The 23,573-nt window shown below is 41.9% G+C and overlaps 1 protein-coding gene across 4 annotated transcripts in view; it reads right to left on the reverse strand.

Annotated features, from left to right (window-relative positions):
* Positions 1-23,573, reverse strand: part of LOC150076655 (RNA binding protein fox-1 homolog 2-like) — a 510,847-nt gene that overhangs the window by 281,500 nt on the left and 205,774 nt on the right. For all 4 annotated transcript variants that reach the window (XM_090386158.1, XM_090386157.1, XM_090386155.1 and 1 more), the window contains exon 3: positions 4,770-4,940. In XM_090386158.1, the coding sequence (XP_090242284.1) occupies positions 4,770-4,940 (171 nt within the window). The remainder of the gene's footprint in view (positions 1-4,769; positions 4,941-23,573) is intronic.

Raw genomic sequence — 23,573 nt, forward strand, 5'->3', positions numbered from 1 at the left:
GGTCCTGGCGGGATGCCTTCCCCTGGACTTGGAGATTGCGTGCTGGGGGTTGCTGTACCAACATTCCAAAGGAAAAATAGTCTCTCATATAGGATTCGCCACAGACCCAACAAACTCCAAAACCATGGAGAACAGACGGATTTTGCAACACGTGATTTCACGTGTTGCAAAATCCGTGTTGCAGACGGATTTTGCAACACGTGAAATCACTATGACAAAATCGCTGGAACCTCACTAACAAAGGCTCCATTACTAAGAAGTTTATACCGGATGTAGGACAAGTTTATCCACTCTCCCCAGCCTGGTTTTCGCCCGGACTCAAAACTACCTACCTATTGACCGGACATGGCTCATTTAGAAAGAGGCTATATGACTTTGGAATCTCAGCTACTCCGCGGTGCTCCTGTGGACAGGAGGAGTCCTGGGAGCACCTGGTATACGAGTGTGACCAATACGAGGACCTCAGATATCAACTACACACCAAGATTCACTCGCTTCTTCGAAACCAGGAGGACATCGTTCTACAAGAGGAAGAGACCTACAAAGCATTCACACTTTTTGCGCAAAATCTGTTCACAAGACAACGGACCCTGCTCTCCCCTTGAGTGGAGGTATTCCAAAAGTTCACAAATCACGAGACAACAGCCATCCCTCAGTGGCCCAGAGTAATGGAAACACAACTAAGACTCTGACTCAATTTGTTCAAAGACACCATAGAAGACCAGAAGAACCCCATCTTGCCCTGTTGGGCACCTGTACTAAAGGACATCCAAGGTTGTCATATGACTCAACATACACTGTTTCTCTCTTGAACGGTGCTTTCTTTCCCTTCCCTTGGGGAGAGGGGGCTTTGCCCCAACTCCTTCCCTTCCCCAAATCTCTTCCCTCTGGTGGAGCACGGGCCTGCTCCACTGCAATCGCGGGGCCATCCTCTCTATCGGCCCCTGACTTCCTTTTCTTCCCTCCAGTCTTCACACCCCCTTTACTGTTCACTTTCACAGCATTTTCAGCCCTACGCGTCCAAATTTAACTACATCAAAATTTCCTGCCCGACCCATTTAGGCATATAGAAAATATTATTTCAGCGTATAGCCCCTCGCAAGCATCTAAATTATTCTAACAAACGCTAATAACTAACCGCGAACAGCACTTTTTTTTTTTTAAGGTTCTAGCCACTGAAATCCCAGGAAAGTAGGTGGCAGGACCCGCCAGAGTACTATATAGGTAACACCCGGCTGGCCTCCCCGTGGCGAGGTATGGTAACGTCGGGTCCCATTAGGGGCCCGGCGGCTAACAGGCCGGATGAACAAGGGCACAACATGCTAAATACCACATGACCCATATACTTTTAAATCCCTGGCTGGTCCGATACAGTGTATATATGCGGAGATGGGAGAAATCCCAGGAGCCGTTAGACCCAAATATACCTATACTTATACCTATACCTATCTTGGATGGACGTACACAACTCCAGATACTAGAAAGTGGTACTGTAACCGGTGCACGCTACTGTACTGAGATAATCCTTCCCCATGCGCGTCTGTTCAGAGGTGGCATTGGCCCCGAGTTCGTGTTTATGGATGATAACGCCACATGACATCGCACTGCAGCTGTGATATGCTTTTGGAAAGTGAGGACATTGTTCGTATGGATTGGCCTGTCCGTTCGACCGCCGATCTAAATCCTATTGAACACATATGGCACGCAGTGGAGAGACGCCTAGTGGGGCGTCCACACCCACCAGAAAATGTTCACCAGCTGAAGATGGCGCTGACAGACGAATGGGCGATGTTACCGCAAGAACTTATCAACAACATTGTTCTAAGTACGGACAGGCGGTCCAAAGCCTGCATCGACATTAGTGGTGGCCTTATCTCCTACTGAGGACCACCTCTTCCCTTAGTTCCATCTTTGGCAGTGATGCATCTGGCAGCCAGTGCTATGTTGCCATTTTTGAATAAAGTCCATCTGTACCCTTTTGTTACATAATTTCTGTATCTCACGAGGTTCCTTTGGTATGATTTTCCCATATCCAGGCCACTCCTATGAGAAGCTACAGGTGAAAACCTCACTGGTCCTTAAGTGTTGCGCACCAGTATACTTTAGGGTAGTTTATTTTCATGAGATTTCGAGATTTAAATGATGGAGATTCGAAGAAATGATAGCGTGATTTTCTCTCATAACGAACAGTCTGTGGAAAAAATAATCGGCAAAGAAGATTTGCTGGTCTGAGATAAGTGAGCAGAAGAAGGGAAGATATAAGAAGGAACCGGCTGGGGTAATTTGAAAGTAAGATGCGATACAAGCAGTGAGTAATTGAAATCTTTGCTCATTTTGCTTGAAAAGGTGGATTAAAACACACGAAGGTACAGTTTCCCCTTCTGTCCTTCGAAGCTGCTTTCTCCACGCTCTGCCACAAACACGTTTCATACGGAGATTCACCGAACAATTTGAATTCCAAATCGTATTATTTACCCACGCACCCACCCACCCACCCACCCCCTCTCCCGCTCGGCTGGCGTTCTTCCTTCAGAGCGCCCTCTGCAGCAAACAGTTCTTCGCCACCTCCTTCGGATGAAACACGATCCAATTACTTCGTCTAATGGCGAGGAAGGAGAAATGCCAAGACTGGCCATAGAAATGCAAACTTCTGCTCCTTTCTTAAGGGCCGGGCATTCTAAATGAACGCGATTTCTTCGGATAAGAAAATGGAAAGGCATTTAGTTGATTTGTGCTCTGCCGAAGTACGGTTACTGCTTTAAATTTGTCCTCTTTCCGGAACCTATTTAGCGAATGGTCCAGAACGCCAACGGGGCGTCGTGGATGACCGAATTCGCCGCGTGACACGTGGAGAGGGTTCTCTTCCCGCGTGCCCATTGCGCTTTTCGCAGATTTATTTCTCTTTCTCCCTATTTTTAGAAATCGTAATTATTCCCATGGCCGAAGTGCATTAATATCTCGTGCAGCGCTGTCTAGTTGGGGGAGGGGGGATGTGCAACTTTCTTTCGTGACCCGGAACTGCTTCTGCGCCGATTACTTAATGGACCGAATAATTTCACAACTCAGAATTCATTTTTTGTTGGCGTTGTCCGATGGAAAAGATTTCCATTTGGGTCTTTATTGTGATTACCAATTTAAAAAATTGGTATTTTTAATTGGAATTCTTTGCAGACGTGTGAGTGAACTCTATGGCTGGCTAAATGGTCAAGCTGCTATTTTCTGAAACTACTTTAGAATTGTTATTTCCACCATCCACGCCAAAGTTTTTCCGAAATGCGCTTCTGTAGATTCATAATGGCCTGATAGAGAGTTTAACCATTTCTATCTTATTGGAATCAAAATCAACTGGAATTATTTCTAGCTTAGCAAAATATAAAGCTTCAACAGCTTTTGATTCTGCAAACATAAGAACCCTTCTCTGCCAAGATTATAACATCCAAGGAGATGGATCCGCAAATTTCATCCTTCCTTTGCCTGTTGGTAATATATCGTGTCAAGGCATCTCATCCACCATGTTTTTATAGGTTTCCCATAAGGGCGAGGTGTCTTGGGCCTTCTCATTACAGCTGTTTTATCATTTGCAAGGCGATCATATCAAGGTCCCAGCACAAGATCATCTTGATATCACTAATCTAAAACTCCAGTTCGTAACTAAGGATCTCGCCTCTCTCTCTCTCTCTCTCTCTCTCTCTCTCTCTCTCTCTCTCTCTCTCTCTCTCTCTCTCTCTCAAAAATTGCCAATTTTTGTGAATTGTGTGTCATTGTGCCTGACTGTTTACTAGTGGTTTGAGGAACACAATGAAGATATCATCCATCTTGGTTAGCCTTCGAATTCGCCTGACCTCAATCCAATTGAACACCTGTAGGATGATTTGCAACGGGAAGTGAGACGTATGGACACGCAACTGCCATCTATTCGGACACCGTGGAAAGCCTTGCAGACAACATGGCTGTAGATCCTTATGGACGTCTTCAGACATCTAGTGGATCAATGCCTAGGCGAATAGCGGCTGTTATCCAGGCGAACAGTGGCTCAACGGAGTATTAGGTAGATGGTCATAATTCAGTGATCCCTCGGGGTATATTCATATACCAACAAGTCAACAACTTAGTAGCCCAAATCTGGGATTCTGCACCCAAAATCTCCTGGCTCACCACAGTAGATGAATACCATCTACTCAACTGGGTGGATTGTAAGCACCCAAATCTTCACACTTAGTACTTCATCTTTTGTAACTCAATATTTCATCTGAATGTTGAATCCATAGCATCTTGGTCGTGATGGCATTTATTTCTCCCTCTTTGGAATCTTAGATTCTGTCTATGATATTTTCCGCGTTCACTTCAAACTGAAGTGTAAACTTCAATTTGCATGGCAAAAAAAAAAAAAAACAATAATAATAATGCAGCTATACTATAACACGTAATTGTAAAGTTAGGTATTGTTTTTATACATGCGCTTTGCATGTTAAAAAAAGAAGAATGTCATCAGGTTTGCTCAATCCATTCAAAGCCTTAAACATCTCAATCACACCACCTCGCAGGTGCTTAGTAGTCTCCAGAAGTTGCAATTCATGTTTTCTAAATTTAGCCGTTCAATTTAATTTCTACTATATAAAATTTATTACTCTTCTCCCATATACTTTTTAAGTCTTTTTTTTTTTTTCTCTGCATAAATTTATCTCTTCGCAAGAATCTCATGTTATAAATAATTGAATTCGTTTAGTGGAAACTATAGATAGGGACAAGGCGAAAATAAGTGCACTCACCCCAAATAGCTGCCTGAGATCTGGATCCCTGAACCGGAAGGGAATATTACTGACGTGTAGCCTCTTCGGTTGGTTGGTTTTAGTGGCATCGGTACCTGCGGCCGTCGTTTGTGTGGCTGCTTGACCTTGAGTTCCAGTTGTCAGCGAAATCTCTGGCTCCAGGTCTGTTTGCTGAAAGAGAAAACGGCATCGTTAGATCTCAGTAAAACCTACAAAGAAAACGAGTTTAATTATTAATCTACAGAAGAGATACTATTGACAAAAGCCTGCCGCTAACTTTTTATTAGGTTCTGTAAATTGGCTTCCTAATCAGTATTGACACAGTTCCACCAGTCCGAGTGACGACACACTTTCTATTAATTCGTTGTTTGACCTGCGGTGTTAATTTCCTCCCTCACTGCGCAACGCTACGGCTTCCTCTCTTGTCTTCTGCAATTTTTCGAAACTTTCTTTTGGTTCCACCGCGTTCCTTCCAAACGCATTTTCTTTTACGAAGAATTTACTGCAAAAAAGATTTTGAGGACGCCACAGATTAGTGGACGATCCAAGGAATAAATGAGATTTTTGTGGTTCTGGATGATGCAACTCCACTGGAGTGCGACCAAAGCTTCGAAGTACTCCAGCGCCACCTGCTGTACACTTTTTCGAAGTATGAGTAATTACGGCTTCGTTTTCTATCTTTCTTTCTTTGTGATGTACGTAGAAAACGATATTTAGGCTACAGAAATTTATGATTCAAACCCTTATCTATCGCGTGTCCACCACCCTGTATTAATCACCAATACCACGGGCTCACATTTTTATTCTTCCTCGTATAACGCGTTTTATCTTTTTTCACGCTATTTTGCTCTTTCTCAATTTCTGCCCGTGTTTATAGATTGCGGTTACCTTAGCAACCACCCAGGAGGGGGTTGGAAATAGGCCACCCCGATACACTAAACAGTAGGAGTGCACACCGCAAGCCGGTGCGCCAAACGAGCGGGACAAAATTCCGCGATCACCCGCGTCGATATATATAAAAGTGTCATTCTCTCGTCTGCTTAAATTCTGTCGTCTGCTTCATTTTATTTCTTTTGTCAAATCTCTTTTGTTTCTCTCTCTCTTTGTTTACGTATTTATAGTAAAATAAGATAATATTTTCTTAAGTATCTTATATTTTAAGCTTTTGTGAACTTCCAAACGATATTATTAAAAAAAAAAGACAGAAGAAGCATCTCGTGCCATTTGAGTTCGTTTTCATACGTAAAAACGCCCTTTTAGAGATTCCGCTTTTGTAACTTTCATAACTGCGACGGTTCATAAAAGATCTCTTTCTTTCTTTCTTTCTTTTCACGCGGGCATGTTCGTGCAGGTTTTCAAATCGACACGTTCTGCGTGTGTTAGCGTTCTCTGAATTAAACGCCAACCTCCGCACGTGGACCCCCTCGTTCATTGTTGTTGTAACGCGCTCCGTCACGCGGAAAGCTTTTTTTTTCTCGGTGACAACAATGGGGGACTCGGTGCGTTTTTCAGTTATTCCACAGGTGTGTGAAGCTCTTCGTGACCTTCAGCGTGGCACAGTTATCATCGGCCAATAGGAATAGAGATGGCTTCATCTGAGCAGAAGAAAAAGGAGAAGAATCTTGTTAGAACGCATAAAATGCTTTTAAACAATATTCGAGGAGAAGACAGACACTTTTGTTGATGGCCTGTGTGGGTTGGAGTTTGATTGGGGATTAATGCTGGTGGACAGAGTCATTCCGAAGTAATGGAAGAAGAGTCTCATAGGAGAAATAAAGATAATGCTAAGAAGGAAAATTTGAGCCGTTCAAGGGATCTGAAGTACTTCGACTTCGACCACAGTCTTGTTGTTGTCGAGTGTGATCCGCATTTCTGACTCTTTTTTGTCTCCTTCATTCGTTTCTCGGAATCAATGAGTGCAATCACCGAGTAAACAAAGGAAATCTTTAAGGGGGGCCACAGTGCTCGGACTCAAGACTGTTCCGAAACAAGCACTTTCACCTGTTATAAGGAGGACTTCCAGAACTAATCTTCTTGCTGACACCTTTCTGGATAGCGCTGTTATTCCATTGTGAGATCAATACGAACAGCTAGTCCTAATTGAAGTAGTCTGAAACATTAAATTACCTCCAGGAGGGAATGGACAGAAAGAAAAGAATTGCAGTGAGAGAGAGAGATGGACAAACAGAAAAGGAAAAGGAACAAGGATAGGTGGATAAGATTGAGAGAGAGAGGCGGGGATATAAATTATAAAAGTGAACTGAAGATATGTAAAAAAATGAGGAAAATGATGGTAGATAACAGATCGAGGAAAGAAAGATGTAGAAAGGGAAGAAAATGAAAAAAGAAAAGAGATATCATTTTAACGGTTCCCGACTGTATCCGTACGTTGTGTTTGTAGAATGTTAAGTCGATTTTCTTGAAAAACTCGGAATAACTGAAGGGAAAAGCTCCTTCATGCCCAGATCACCATTGAAGAGGACTTCAGAAATTCTCCACTCATCGACAACACTCGTTACCCGACCTCTTCAAACGACTCAAATCGCTATGCTGTTAGGGAGGACCAGGGGAAAAGAGAAAGAACGCTCTTCTCTTTGGACGTATTAAATAAAAAGATAGACAGATAGAAAAAAAATTAGTTTTCGTCATGCGGTCCATCCATTTTCAGTGACTTAATGAGTCCAATCCTGTACGAGTGTGTTGGGTGTGTATCTCGCACCTTTCCGCGTTGGCATGACTTTGCTGATGTCAGGGGACTCATTTGATTTCGACTTTTGGAGATTGTAAATGGTAGGAAGAAGACCTTCCAAACTGGCTAATACTTCTTGGTAACATTACTTCGTGTCCGACCGCTGTTGTAGAATATACGTGGCAAGAGAGAGGATATCTTGTCGTAGCTATCGGACCTTTGGCGCCGAGTCGCGGAATTCCGATGACATCTGCAGACAAACAAACAAAATACAAGAAGTGAAAAGTATGGACAAGAGAGTTCTCATGGCTGTAGATTCTAGCGTGTGTGTTACAGTCTCCTGGTGCTGGTTATTCGAGAGAATGGGTGGAATAGTGCTTGTTGAGGACAGTATGCTTGCTTATATTGATGTTGGAGCCTGGACTGTGTTGGATAGATCAAGCTTCCAGAAATTCTCTCCAGGTTCATACCTATCATCTTGGATGTTCTTAGGGCACTGTTTGTCAGAAAGCATGGCAATTGCAGATGCTATGACCATACACGTCACTCTTCCTCCCCCCCCCCCCCCGCGTTCCTAACTTGAGATTATGGTAGAGGAAACCATACCCTCCTCTAATGTGGGAACTGAAGCAGCACAGTGACTGCCTCTTCCTTGGCATTCTGATTAAGAAGCAGGACCTCTCCATCTGCACAGCAGCAGACTTCCAGAAACCCGCTGATAGCAACACATTTCTTAATTTTCATTCCAATCTCTCCTGCCTCATTTCAAGGTTACAATAATTTAGAGTCTGGCTGCAAAGGCCTGATCATCCCCAGGAATTGGACTTGACTGAGACAAGCACCCTTGTTTTAGTCAACAATGTTGTCTTCCTTAATAACCAGACTTCAAACCCCCAAACTTCAAGAATATTATAAACTCTCGGCCCCCTCCCCATTCAGTGGATGGTCCCAGCTTTTTCTATTCCCGATAGGAATATCGAAGATTCCCCACTTGCAATACGCAAACACAAATTATCGTTAGGGGGCCATGACACGATTTGTCACAATTTGGCTGCAACATATGGTTCACTCTTCTTCTCAGCTTCCATCTTTTTATTGCGCCTTATGTTATAGCGCTTCATAATTCTAGCATCCTCAGGAATCACCACCACATGCGTTCAATGCGGTATCTACTCGGTTCTTTGTCCTCCAATTGTCTTTAATAACAACGAGGAGTTTAACTAATGAGTCAAATCTCTGGTTCTTTGCCACATGCAAAGTTTGGTGGCATTCACGTAACCCAGAACGTACCTGAAAGAAGCGCTCTATGCCCACTGTTCGTGTTCCCAGGCGAACTACACATTTCGCATTTAAAAATGTACCGGCCCTTTCTTATCTGTTTTATTTCCGTTCCAAAATCTCGGTCAGCGAGCAAATACGTTACTTTTTTACAACTGCGGAAACCCGGAATGCTCTTTTCCATCGCGATTGCACAACCCCGCCATCTGTAAAATGTTTTACCTCGTGCGTCTGGTCCCTACCACATCTGATTGTTGCACTCGCTCGGTGGCGCTCCGCCTAAAACTGCTTCCAGTGTAGACACGTGCTGGAAACGCGGAAATAAATTATTAATGAGAGATGGGGAGTCGTAAAAGCCCAAGACGCAGTTCAAACCGAAGTGCACTCCCTTTTGTTTTTAAGTGGACGGCTCATTCGCAACAGAAAACCTTCGAGCAGTCTCGACGCAATACATCAACCCCCAGCGATCTTCTGTTTACCTCGCGAAGTGATACACAAAGAAATGTAAATGAAAGAATCCCTGGAAAGCGACAGATCCCACGCAAACCCTGTCTCAGCTCCGATTCCTAATGCATTCTTTAATAAGATATACAAAGGGAAGATTTAATTCAACTTCACAAGGAATGGTAGAACTTGCGACATCTGAGTTGCAGAAATCGAGCCCAACAGGCTTTAACATCTTTGAATTGTACAATCCAGAAGTCTTTATATCTACTCTATATACGTTACATCATACTTATTGGGACCTTGAGGACTTGCAAACTGCCACTTTGTAAATGATCGGAGATGTTGCAGGTACTAAATATCATTTGAAGATCTTACCATAACTTACCATCATCTCAATTTATGGTTATTATGGCTTCAAAAACTGCAGCAATTCAACTCAATGATTTAATTTACAATGGCTTTTTGATTTCTCGGTGTGTATACACCACATGGACGAGGTTATACCGATACCGGTACGTTTACTGAGGTGACTGATGAAGACTTAAGAATAGAGCACAGGTGTTGTTAACAGCATCTGGAGGAATATTCCTGAGGATCAGAGGGCAATTACTGAAGTTTCTTCAGGGTTTTTTTTTGGCGAATACTCAAAGGATTCTTTGCCAAAAAGTGAAAGATTTACCCACACTGATTGTCGTTAAATATATAGACTTAACTAAAGCTACAAGAAGATTCATTTTATACAGGATGGTGTCCCATTATATTCTCTCATTTTAAGAGATTTTCTTAAGGAAAAGTTTCTCTGGAAATGGATAGATGGTCATGGACTCATCAAGACCTCGTGGTTTAATTCTATGCAGATTTCTCCTGTCAATTTGAACAAGTGACAGGAGAAAGCAACCTTTCTTAGATCATGCTTATGAACTGCGACGAACCCATTCAACATCCTCTAACATAAAGATCCCAATACTGCATGTCAAATAACATCTTGTATCTTCCGATTTGTTCACGGAGAGCGTCCTGTATTCGCTCTAATGTAATCTTGGGGTCATAAATTGCCATCGTGGGAAATTGGATGCAGCATAATATTGGATGCTAAGGTGGATTAACTTGAAAGCAGAAGTCGATTCATCTTCTGCAGGAAGACCTTAACTAACCTTCGGTAGAAGTCAATGAAGGAGCTTCATTCCCAGATGCTAACGGCTAAGATTAACTCCTCCCAAGTTATACGGCATTTGTTCGTCCTCGGTATACCTCCAGAGAATACTAGAAGCGTCCCACAATACATGCCTTTAAATTCAACAGATTGATGAAGATGGATCGCCACTTCCTTCTTAATGCCATCAAATCTAACGAACTCATCAAATTTTGTTGTTCCTTCACATATGAAGGATAAATTCTTCAGGAAGAAATGCGAGAGGGACATCTTCCATTTTCTATCAAAGTGTCATTGTGAACGTGGAGATCTTCTGGTAATAAAATTGATGAAATAAGACGGGATGTGGAAATAAATAGAAAAAGGATCGTGGAAAGAGAAATGCTTAATGAATTCGCTTTTGGAATGGTGTGTGTGTGTGTGTGTGTGTGCAGAGTACATTATGGCAAATGGTCTTATCTATTGCAGCAAGTTATTTGAAGTAAGACATTCCTAAGATGTATTTTTTACATTCCTCACTTGACGTTATTTAGCTGTGTACTTTGTTGGATAATCTTTTTTGTCTCTTATTTTCTTCGACTTCTCGCCAGTAATCTTTTCAATAAAGTGTCTTTCAGTTATATCAGCTGTGCTGACGTTGCTAATTAATTACAAGGGGAAAAAGAAAAACGAGAGGGGTGCAGCCTCATCCGTGTCCATTCCTACTTCTGTGCCCATTAATCAAGTGAGGGTGATTTAATTTATCTTGCTTTTTGTGCAGTAGTTAATCTGTGTATGGAGGAATTCCATCGAGATAAAACATTGATAGGGAGGGTCTGCGTCATCATCTTACCGCGCATTCGATTAGCTGGTACAAGGAACCTTCCTGGCACAGAACTTATACAACGAGGGGGGAGAAAAAGATGTATAGGGAGAAGAAAGATGCAAGAACTCGAGAGAGAAAGAACTTATTTTCAAGATCGATGTACTTAGTTCTCTGTGGCAGTATAATTATTTCGCCTTTTGGGCACTTGGTTCTCCATGACATCAAGGTTTCCTTCGTCGGTGAGGTATGGGTTCGAGTCCCGTCAAAGACTGCAGTAATTTTAAGTCTCTTCAATCGGGCTATAGTTGGACGATCTTAGTCGGTAGTAATGTTTTCTCCCGTTGGCTATTCTGGATTTTTCATCCTGCACAACAAGAAAATCGGTCTGTGAGAACCAGCTGCGCATCACCAACTTAGGCGATATGATTTCCTCTCTTCTGCTTCTTCAATGATTGTAAACTTACTTTTACACTGTTAAAAACACACAAACAAATCCCGATACTCCTATCTTGTTTCGTTTTATATCTTGCACTGTGGTGTTGTTGAAATGCAAGGTGCTGAGGTAGTTGAGCAAATGCAGAAGAACCAACGGAATACCTTTAACTTGTTGTTAAGAAAATTGTAGAGTTCGCTTAGCTATCTTGATAATGTGGCCTGATTTTAAAATTTTCACTGGATCCTTGCGTTAAGTTCTCTTGGGATTGCGAATATGAATGTTCTTTGGTCCTGGTGAATTTGGTAGCGATCTATTCACGCAAAGAGAACTCTCAGATGGGGCTTCTTCCACAGGTAAGATAAACGAAATATTTGAATGGCATGGCACGGTGAAGGGCTTTCATTTCAACATTTTGATCAGGATAACAACGATCAAGACAAAAACTATCACATTAGGATTGCCAAAGATCTTTAGAGATTTAACCTCATCCGCCCATGTGTATTATGGTTAACACAAATGAATGCGTTATTCTGTGGTCGGTTTGCCTATTTTTCTTAACAAAAAAACTCGAGTTTCCAGTGGGGAGTATAAGGACCTTGCTGTCACATAAAAAAAGGTCATAAAAGTTCCTCGCGTCACGGAATTCGAACCCTCGCCTTTTTTTATCCGGTATGAGGAGGAAGGTAAACACAGTCGCGGTCAGTTTAGGAGACACCAACCTGAACACAGTACATAGGGTGGATTGGTGTTTCTAAGTAGCTGTTTAGAAGCCAATGCCCAAATCGAAAGAAGTTTTGATTCAGAGAAAATAATATTTACCACGTGTTTATTCCAAGAAAGGTTAGACCTCACATTTCCTCCAATGGGTGATTCTGTCTGTAAGCAGGACTGGGTTTTAGAAGGACTAAGTTTTCTTCTCGCCACTGAAAAATTACCTGGAGATCAGCAATTCAAGTTCACGGATTTATGGATATATTGTTCATGGACATTTCAGAGCGTGTGCAGAGAAGGGTTTCTGGAAATGTACTTCAATCAGCTGGTACTGTACTTCAATCAGCAAAAGTATATCCAGATTTTTAATCAATGGAAGTATGTCATCGATATACCGGAGGGGAAAGAGTGAGTGAAGGAGCAGAACCTCAAATGCAAACAGAGATTTGTCAGTTTGATCTGATTTTAAATGGATGGGATATAAATCTAATTAATTTGTTTATTCAGGCAACTTGAGTCGCAAATATTTGGCAACAGAGAAAAAGAGTCACAATCGTTGCTAATCTCGTTAGGATGATTGATATTCCCAAACGTGGAAAATTAGGCATTACAATGATCCGAAGCAAATGAAAGAAATATTACACTTCACGCACTTGCTGAATAACAGAAAAAGGTGGAACAAACTTTGCCATTTTCCTCTTTCGGATAATTTATTCCCAGGCTACCAACATTAACATTTTCCATCCAAAGACTTAATTCTCAGAGGAAGGTGCGCAGTTAGAAAATCAATGTGTACACACGTCAACTCCAAGTTGATCATAAGAACACTTGGGCAATTTCTTGCATGAAATATAATGCATTAAGTGCTGTGGCTGTTGGAAACTTCTTTCCTTTCTCCCTGGAGATGCTTCGTAAAAACTCTGAGGTTAGAAACTGAGTAGAGAGCAACAGGTAACATGATACCGGTTTCAAAATTCCTCTGCTCTTTCTATCCCGTACCCTCATCGATCGCTTTATTGTGATATGTCCCTGGATAGCGGTGTCGCGTGTCTCTGATTTATTTATTTGGTCGGTGGTATATATCAGATCATTCCCAAACGGTCCTCCTTCCTTGGAAATAACGATTTGCTGTCATATTAGTATTAGTATCGGCAAAAATGATGCAAAGAGGAATCATGATATTGTAGGAACTTTTCTTTTAGCCAGCGAGTCGTTGATTGCTGGAACAAGTCGTCTTCGCAGGTAGTTGAGACTGACAGTTTGAAGAAATTCAAAGGTCAACTCGATTACTATTACTAAGAATCAAGGTAACTAATGCCACTTCCCTCTCTTCATTTACCCATTTCTTTTATGTATTTATATATCCCCTTCTTAAATTCAGATAAAGTTCCGAATTCCAGATCTTTCAAGGCCTTAAATATCTCGATCAGGTCACCACGCTGGGGTCTAGTTTCCAAACAATGTACCTTAAAAAATAGAAATTTCTCTCTCTCTCTCTTTTGGTAAGAATACCACCTCTTTGCCTTTGGCCAATCTCGCTCTTCTCTATACCCTCCCCAACAAGTTCAATATTTCATAAATTGGGTTGTTGGTTTAGGGATTTATTAGGCTCATCGGCAACTATGGCCATAGTGCGCCATAAATTGGGTCCCATTCCTGTATACAATATTCAAGGTTTGGTCTAACCATTGCATTATATAATGGAATAATCACCTTTTTATCTCTGCTGGCAAAATTTCTAAATATCGTTGACACAACCTCATGAGCTGCTGCGTTGAGAACCAATTTATTCCACTATTTGACTACCCACTGCCCTAAGTGAACTTGATACTGTTACCTTAGATAGTAATTGGACTAATTGTTGTTGTTGTAGGGTTTTAGGAGCATCAGCAACTAAAGCTATATTGCTCCATGTGTGTGGTCGATATTCAGCCACGTAGGAGTCCGGTGCGCTGAAAGTCGCCATTTGGTCCGACTGAAATGATGCCTAAGACCATTATGATCTTCTCCTTGCGAAAGCAAAAACCCTTCCCTTCACAGCAGTTATTTATTTAAATTTATCCCACATTAATGCAATATGATGGCTGCTTCCCATTGATTCTTCCTTCATCTTACGAATCCTAATATCTGATGGATTCTTGCTAACTAGGTCGAGAATATTAATTTCCCTTGAGGCATCTCTAACGTGCAAGAAGGAAGCAGTAATCTAGCAAATCTAGACAGGCCCAACCAACAAGTTCCACTAAATCTCTTGAAAATTAGTCCCCAGTAATAAGACATTGTGGTTTGTTGGTCTACTCCGTTTGCCTATAAAGACGTTTATTTATCGTCTGATCACTATTACTCTCATCTTCGTTTTTCCCAATGCTTATGTGATACCATGCTAATTCTAAATAGTTATCCACACGATATAATTGGTTTCAGTCCATGCTTGCAATTAAAACCATTATTCCTCCTCCTCTTCTTCTTTTTCTGTCATTCTATCCCTTGCATTTGCCCTACGAAAATTCTCATCAATTCGATATCCGTATTTGTCGACCTAACCAGTTTTCACAATTAGGTTAGGTTATGTTAGGTGTGTTAAGCGTCAAAGCAACTAAGTCTATGAGGCGTCACTATTTTCTTCGGATCTGTAAGCAGGATATATATATGGTCGGTTTGCTGGAAGTAAAACCTGGGAAGAATCTATACAACCTGAAAGCAACAGCTCAGTCACGTTTTAAAAAGCTCATAAGAATTGTTATCATGATTGATGGGATTCGAATCCAAGCCTTTTCCATCCAACGTGTGATTACAATCATTACTGCGCTAATACGTGAGGGTCTAACTTACCCTCGTGTAATTGCCAACAGCACTACTTTCTCCAGGAATTCTCCGTTCCCCGTTTCAGCTTACTGATCATTTGAAACATTGCTGCTAGTGGTACGTTTTTTCCAACGTCAGAAGGTTTTTTCTCTTTTGGCTTCATAGAACAACTCTTAAGATACGAGTCCTGAAATCACTAAACATTTGGGAAGAAAGAGACTAAAGCCAAAGGCAATTCATGAGGATATACAACATTGAGGGGAGGGCGCCCCTTCTGTTCCATGGTTAAGAAGGGGACAGCATAATTTAAACGAGGGATGGAGAGCCTATTAGATGATCGGCGCTGTGGAAGCCTGCAAAGTCCATTACTCGAGAAGTTGTTGACAGTGTGCACGATCTGGTGTGAATAATCGACGAGTAATAGTTCGGCACATTACCAGCGTTTAGGGCATCTTCTGAACATGTGTACCACAGAATAACAGAGGTTCTCGATATGAAAGAGGTGTCAGCACAATGGGTTCCAAAGTTGTTCAACAGCAGGTCAAAAACACAAAAGTCAAGCGAACATTTACTTCGTTTTCAAGCAGATCCAGCCAATTTCCTTGCAAATTTTGTGACTACGGATGAAATCTGGGTCCATTATTAACGTTTCGCCTAAACGTTAGTTCATGGATTACCTTCAGAAAGGCCAGACACACACAGAGGGACAGACCTTGTGCGGCGTTTGAGTGAAAACACCAGGGACAAAAGTCGAGGAAAACTCAGCAAAGGAGTCTAGTTCCACCAGAACAACGCCAGCTCACAAGTCTGCCATTGCTGTGCATGAGAAACTGCACTGCATGAGTACGACTTGGCATCTGGAACCATCTCCCATATTCTTCAGATCTAGCAATTGCTGTAGTGGATGCGGTCCTGCAATGTCCAAGGGAAAACTTTCTTTGTAGCTGCATTGCAGCTTTGGTGACAAAAGTGCATTGACTCCAAAGTGGCCTTGAAAAGTAACATTACCAGACACTTAAAGTTAACCCGTCATACTCGGGCCACCAACTTTTCAAACGTTCTGTATTTAAAAAGTTCGAAACATCAAAGAGAAAAAAGTGGGTTATTGCACCTTTGTGCATTAGATTCTCTACTTTTTTTCATGGGGTTGTCTTCCAATATTTCCCACAAATTCTTCCGCAGAAAATGTATATCAATCCAGAAAATCTTGCTGGTAACAAATAGGGACCAATAAGATTGTCCCCAAGAATACCACAGCAAACATTGAAGGAAAAGGTATGTTGGTCTCCTCGTTTATTTGGTATTTTTACAGACTTTACAGATTCGTTATTTTTATATAAAAAAAATGTGTAAAAAGTTGCGCTGCTTTTTCCTGTCAAGCGCAGATGGTCACAACTTGGATTTCTGTAGACGGGGTTAAACTTCTGGCTTTTTGATATCCTCAGGCAGCTAGTTTTGGTGTCTACTCGCTTTCTTTTTAGCATCCAGCAGTAGTTGGCAATCATATTGACAGTCCATACACCTTGGTACTTTCTTCCATTTATTTTACGTTTCGATGGAATCTCTTCCCCTGCGCTTCACTTAATCCACCGAAATTTTCTGGCAAATAGTTGAGCTGAGAGTGCAAGAAGTTTTTGAACTTCTCCAGCATGTAATTCGCGGATCGTCTCATGATGCGCGTGTTTACTGTTTCCCAGAAAATTGGACACTACGTTTTTAATGCTTATATGCGTCTCTTTCAGTTGGCTCGCGGATTCTTCAAAAACAGAGTTTATTTGTAGATTTGAGATCCAACAAAAATTCTGCGTCGATGTTTTTACTATGCAAGCGATGGGAATTTAGTGCAAACATACTTCAAGGAAACAATTTCCTTCTTTATTCACGGATTGGACGAAATGTTTCATCAAACCTCGCTTTATATGCAGAGGAGTAACAGCACCTCGTTTCTCTCTACCAGTGGCTCGTTTTTAACGATCTTTGAACTTAGTGCCAGAGTTTGTGTTGCTGCCCATACTTTCCTTTTCCATTCGCTTCTTGCGCGACTGTCCCAATCTCACAGGAAGCCACTTGTTAGCCGAGTAGTGGACCAATAACATTGAAATCTCCACACACACACACACTAGTCAACCATCTCGCAAAGCCTCAAAGGGAGAACTGCTTTGAGGCTTTGCTTCGGTGAGTCATTGAATGGCTGCTACGCTGTTGGTAGAATATTTCCAAAACTTTCATAACAGCAGGAACGTTGTTGTGATATATCATTTAGCCTTCTTCGAGAAAATGGAGACCCAATTCTTTTTCACGATGTCTATACCATGAAAAGACACTTGCTGGGGCCAGCAGATCCTTGGATTTCAGTCTTGAACTTGAAAGCTCTGAAGATCCATTGGGTATCTTTAAATCTCTCACAAGGTCATCCAGTTCACTTTTTGAACAGCTGTGGTCCAGAGTTGTGAATTTCTTCGTCCCATGTTGTTTGTCACCTCTAATGATTCCAAAACCACTGAAGTAATAACTCAAAATACTTAAGCGCTATAAAACGATATCCAGGCATTCATTAATGGCAATATATTACAAAAAGTCTCGTTCCACACAGACGTTGACCTAACGTGGGATGAAAATCTCACTTTTCAGGAATATTTCCGACAAATTATAAAAACACATGTACACTGAAAGGACAGAATTCATGGGATGCCTGGCTCCAGGGCAACGCGATGCTGTCATCCCTCTCGCTAGTGGAGAAACTCATCACTTGGCAGGTAGATAGGTCCACTGCATTCATGTAGACGATAATACGATATCAGTATGGATAAACGTCGTGAGTTAACCGATTTTGAAAGAGGAATGATAGTGGGTGCCCGAATCATGGGCCACTCTATCGCGGAGGTGGTACAGAAATTTCACTATCCCTGTTCGACAGTATCAAGAGTGTATCGGGAATACCCCATTTCCGGAAGAGAGTGTGTTTACTGTCAAAGGGCACCAGGGTTTTACCCCATCTCCGCGTACTATACATTGTGGGTGTGAAACAGAACACTGTCAATGCCACAGGTTTAAAAGTGTATGGATTTTGTACATGTGTAGTGTCGTGTACCGTTGTTCCTCTGATCATTTAGCCGCTGTGCCCCCTAATGGGACCCAACATTGTCCACACTCTGCCCCGTGGAGGCAGACCAGGTACACCACTATTATAGTTATTTACTCTGGCAGGTCCTGGCACCTAATTTCCTATAGGAGTCAGCCAAAAGAAGTACTATTTATGCGAATTGATGCTATTAAGTTATTGGGTGAAGGGCTCAAACAATTTAACAATGTTTCGCACACTAGTAGTCGTAAGTTAGAGAGAGAGAGAGAGAGAGAGAGAGAGAGAGAGAGAGAGAGAGAGAGAGAGAGAGAGAGGGGGGAGGAGACAGATAAGGGGTTCATAGAGAAGATGACTCCCAAATCAGTGGAGCAGGCCCATGTCCCACCAGAGGGAAAAAAGGGGCAGCTCTAGGGGGAGGAGTGGAGGCAAAGGACAACGGAAGGTAGCGTGGCTAGGAAGGCCCAATGGTAGCATCCGAGCTGTGCTGGTATTTGTGTCACTCCTGGGACGAACCAAGGAAGGAGTTGTATGGCACTATTCCCGCGGAGGTTTATGGTTGGGGTAAAGTTCGTTGCCTGGAAAAAAAGGTCTTGGGCAAACTTGGAAAAGGTGCTGTAGTGTTGCTCGTGTTCCAGAAGATGGTTTTCTTGATCCTGCGGAAGGTAATGAATCTGTATAATGAGAATGCATCGGAGATCTTCGTAAACGGGCAGTGGTACATAAGGTGGTCCCAGGTTTCCTGGGATCCACAGTTACACAGAGGGTTGTCTGTTATATGGAAGGAAGTCAGTTTTGCACGAATGGAACCGTGCCCTGTGAGAAGGAAGGTGGTTTGTAGGCCCGTGGAGAACCATGTCGGGCATTTAGGGTAAACTGTTTGGACTTCTGGAAGAAATTTTCGGGTTATGTCCCCCTTTGTATACTCTGTCCACCTGGTCTGCCAGACCTGAGTTAAATGGGCGATAAGTCTCTTTTCTTCTGCAGTCCTGTTGTTGAGTGGATCAGAGGTGAAGTCTAATATTGTGTCTGATTTTGCTTTGTCGAGTTGATAGAGTAGGCCTGTGCTGACAATTTCTAGGTCTAAAGGTAGTACACCTGTTGGGACTTGCAGGGCATGGGTTGAGACTGTGCGACAAGCTGCAACATCTCCATCAAAAGGAAGAACTCCAAACCGGGCGCAGTCCCTTGGTGGGGCCCTGAGCTAGAAGCCCTAAGACGCGAAGTAAATCACAGAAGAAAAACTTTCCAGCGCGCTCGCAGTTCATGGCCAGAGACTGAGATAAGAGCCTTCAGGCAACAGTACAGGGAAGTCCGGAATAGCTACACCCCATTAATTAGGAAGCGCAAACAAAAATCGTGGGAAGACCTTGTTTTTACTTTTGGCAACTTGGATCCCTGGAGGATAGTCTTTAAGGTAGCCACCAACAAGCTCCCCCAGAGGTGAAGTGATTCCATCACAAAGACCCCTCTTGGAACTATAACCACGAGTTGGCACGCATCGATAAATAACACACTTGACGCAATATTCAAACAGACAGCTGACCCATCCACTCTGCAGCAAATACAACTGTGTGAAGACAACAAAAGTTACACCACGCAACAGAGGAGCCTCCATTCACAGCCGAAGAACTCAGTATCGCAGCATCAAAACTGAGAGACAGAAAATGTCTGTAGACTAGACTTGCCGGGACTTGACTTGCTAGAGCCGGAAATTGTGAAAAAGGTGGCGGAGTACAGTCCAGAGCTTCTCCTTAATCTCTTTAACCATTGTTTCCAGCGTGGATGGTTCCCAACAGACTGGGAAATGGCAAACATCAGGCTAATTTTGAAAAATTCCAGCAAACCCCATGACCAACCAGATTCCTATAGACCCATCGCTCTCTTGTCAGTAATAAGCAAGTTATTTGAGCATCTTCTAAGACAAAGAATAGAAACATATTACAACAATGCCAACTTACTGTCCCCAAATCAATATGGATTCAGAAAGGGTCGTTCCATTGTTGATGCACTGGAGAACATGATTGAAGGCGCAAAGAGTACGGACAGAAAATATTTCTTAGCCATCTCAGTGGACTTTGCCGAGGCGTTTGACGCACTCTGGTGGCCAAGCGTCCTCGGCAGACTCCGTACAGCAAATCTCCCTAGCAACCTGTACCAGTGCATAAAAAATTATCTATCACAGCGGAGCATAACCGTCAGGACACTGTATAGCAAAGTTGCGCGCCAAATCTACAGATGATGTCCCTAGGGCTCTGTCCTGGGCCCCCTACTATGAAACATCGTACTTGATGAGTTCCTGAACAGCAGAATGTCCAATCTCAAGTATATGCAAACGACTTAGTCCTTACCCTTGCCGCTGATACTAGATCCCAACTGGAAGCCGCAGCAAATAGAGCACTCGGCACTTTACAGGACTGGCCTGGCACAACCACCTGGAAATCTCACCAGTAAAGACAAATTCCATCCTGCTTAAAGGCTCTCTGAACGTAGCGAGGCCACCACAAATCAAAATCCAAGGGAGAACTATCCGGTTAACAACTGAGATGAGATATCTTGGAGTGATCTTGGATAGGAACCTCTCTTTCATACCACACCTGAAATATCTATCTGCAATAAAGAACTAACTGTGAAGTCCCACTTAATCTTAGGAAGCTGTGACGCTCACTTTGTATAGATGTAGGGTATTGCATTTGGAACGCATCTTAAACTTACCAGACTTCTAGAAAGCTCCTTTATAGAGCGTCAACTGTCCAATTCTGTTTATATTTTAACTTCATCACACTCTTACGTTTATATCAAATAATAATTGTAAGTATTATAACTCTCACAAAGTCTCTCCACACTGTACGCGCCACCATTATTTTCTAATTTGTTAATCAACACAGACCATCGTGTTCTCCACAGTAGCTCTAAAAGGTTTCGTTGGAATTATCACTAAAGGGAAATCTTTGGAAACATCGTTGCGCAACCTGTAAAGCGACATTACAAAGGCCACTTAAAAAGTTCAAGACACAGCCATCACCTGGTGTGGTCATGGGCAGGGTCTTTTTGGATTCAAAAGAAGTAATCCACGTTGATTTTATTCTGTCACGTGGGTTGCACAATTAATGCGGAGTATTACCCAAACCTGCTACCAAAAAATGGACTGAGAAATTCGCAAGAGGAGGCCCAGGAAACTGTTAAAGGAGAATATCCCTTCATAGTAACTCAGGACCAGATACATTAACTTTGTCCACAGAGACTTCAAACTTTTGATACCAATCTGCATGAGAGCTATCATATCAAATGGGACTGTGGTTGACTAAAAGATAGAGGATAGAAGTTAATAATAAATGGGCATTCTTCAAGGTCGACTATTGTAGTAAGTGGAGTTCTTCAGCGATATGTCGAGTTTCTGCTGTTTTTCATCTTTCTTGATAATATCGACGAGGGACTTTTCCATGTTTTCCTTTAATTTGACTGCAAGAAAGACAATTAACATCCAGAATCAGGCCATGTTGCTCCAAAATGACTTAGATCATATATGGCCAGGAAAACAGCAATTTAAATTCCATGATTCGAAATGTACATTAGAACAGAAATCCAGGAGTTACGTCTTATCTATGATTTATAAGAGCTTTGTAAACAGGGAGAAGGATTTCATTATCTCTCTCTATAAGATGACAGTGGAATCGCGTTTGAAATATTGTATTCAGGGTTTGAGGTTGCATATGAAGAAGAGGCAGAACACCCAGAGAGAAACACGTTTTACGGATAGACTCAAAATTAACCAAAGCTTTTTTTTTTCCCCTTTCAGTCCAGCATTGCGTTCTGAGTACTGCATTACATTAGCGCAAGAAGTACACGTGGTTTCTCAGTATCCTTTCGAAATGATGGCAGTTCTCAAATGGAACTTTAAAATTCCTACGTACCAAGGCATAGCAGATGGGTTTTATTGACTAATGTTTAAACGCGACTCGTCTGTCTTTTTTTTTGGAGCTTATCATAATGAAATCTTGTGTTCTTTGTGAAAAAAAAAAAAAGAAACATCGGGTTTCGGGTGTAAAAGAATGGATTACGATTTTTTTATCGCATCGTAGAAGTGGACGCAGCTGCGGAGTTTCAAGTGGAAAGAAATAAAGCTGCTTTTTTGTGATATTGACCTCTGCTTACGATGGGGTCTTTTGCTGCAATTCTGGAAATCTCCTACTCCAAGTTATTGATCGTTGGTCGATTCTATGCTGAAAGTTCAGTTGTTGCTTTTTGTACCTCTTCAGAATTGGATAAATATCAGACTTTTATTTTGACACGGATATAAATATTGCTTGTATTTCTTACAGAAAAAAAAAACCCAAATTACTTGCATATTTATCCAAAATTGGAATTGCAATTAAATCATCCGTTTGTAATTGTTCGTATTTAATTATATAATATTCAGCCAAACAAAAACACATTTCCCATATTGTCTCTCCTACCCATCTATTAATTTGTCTCGATCTTCCTTAAACGTATTCCAACCAGCCACTGGCTGATGGCAAATTTTCATACATCTACCATACTACCATCATTCCTCAAGATGGATTTATGTTGCTTTCTCTCACTGTGTCGGGAACAAGAGGAACGATTCCATCGATACTTAGTTGCAGGTTTAGTTTCCACACGCTACAATTTGCAGAACTGAAACCGGTTTGGTAATAGTATCTCGTTTGTTCTCCTCGCTAATCTTGTTGTCCTTCTGTGCACCTGCTCCAAGAGATAAACATCTAAAAAAATAGCAACTAACCTGTTTAGAACCTTCCAACTATGAAATACATTTCACAAGTTGATTTTGCAACAACTCCAGCCGCGATCATCTGTTTTCTCTTGATTGGAACTTAAACACGTATTGCTTCACTGCCATCTATACATTCTGGCTCGCACAAAACTTCTGAGTACAGTTCGTCAACCATCAGAAGATAATACTAAAACTCCTGTTGAGATCTCAGCAACTTCCACGCCTCTGTGGAAACAGTAAACCCGTCATGAGAAAAACTAACTTATGTGGCTCATATAATTGTAGAAGAAGAAGAAGATCCATATCGAGTGAAACTCCAGTTGACAAAGCAGACAACAAGAAACGCCGCCAGTAATCAAAGAAAGAAAAGACGCTGTTGAATTTTATTTCCACAACCGCTATCGATTATTACACTAAAAGAATCTAGAAATTGAAGGAAGGTTGAGGGAGGGATGGGGGAGATGAAATGTTCGTCAGGTATTACATCGGCGAAATAATGAGCGGAACAATTTCCAAGAAGAGAGCGCGACATTCCTTGATGGATACCGTACCTTATTTTTAGAAACATTTCAGATTGTAAGAAAATGATAATTTAAAGCCTCGTGCCAATCTGTCTGGCCCTTAAATGTCAAGAGAAGACTGTCA

The sequence above is a fragment of the Mastigoproctus giganteus genome, chromosome 12 (assembly GCF_048544385.1).
Source record: "Mastigoproctus giganteus isolate SK-2022 chromosome 12, ASM4854438v1, whole genome shotgun sequence".
Lineage (NCBI taxonomy): Eukaryota > Metazoa > Arthropoda > Arachnida > Uropygi > Thelyphonidae > Mastigoproctus > Mastigoproctus giganteus.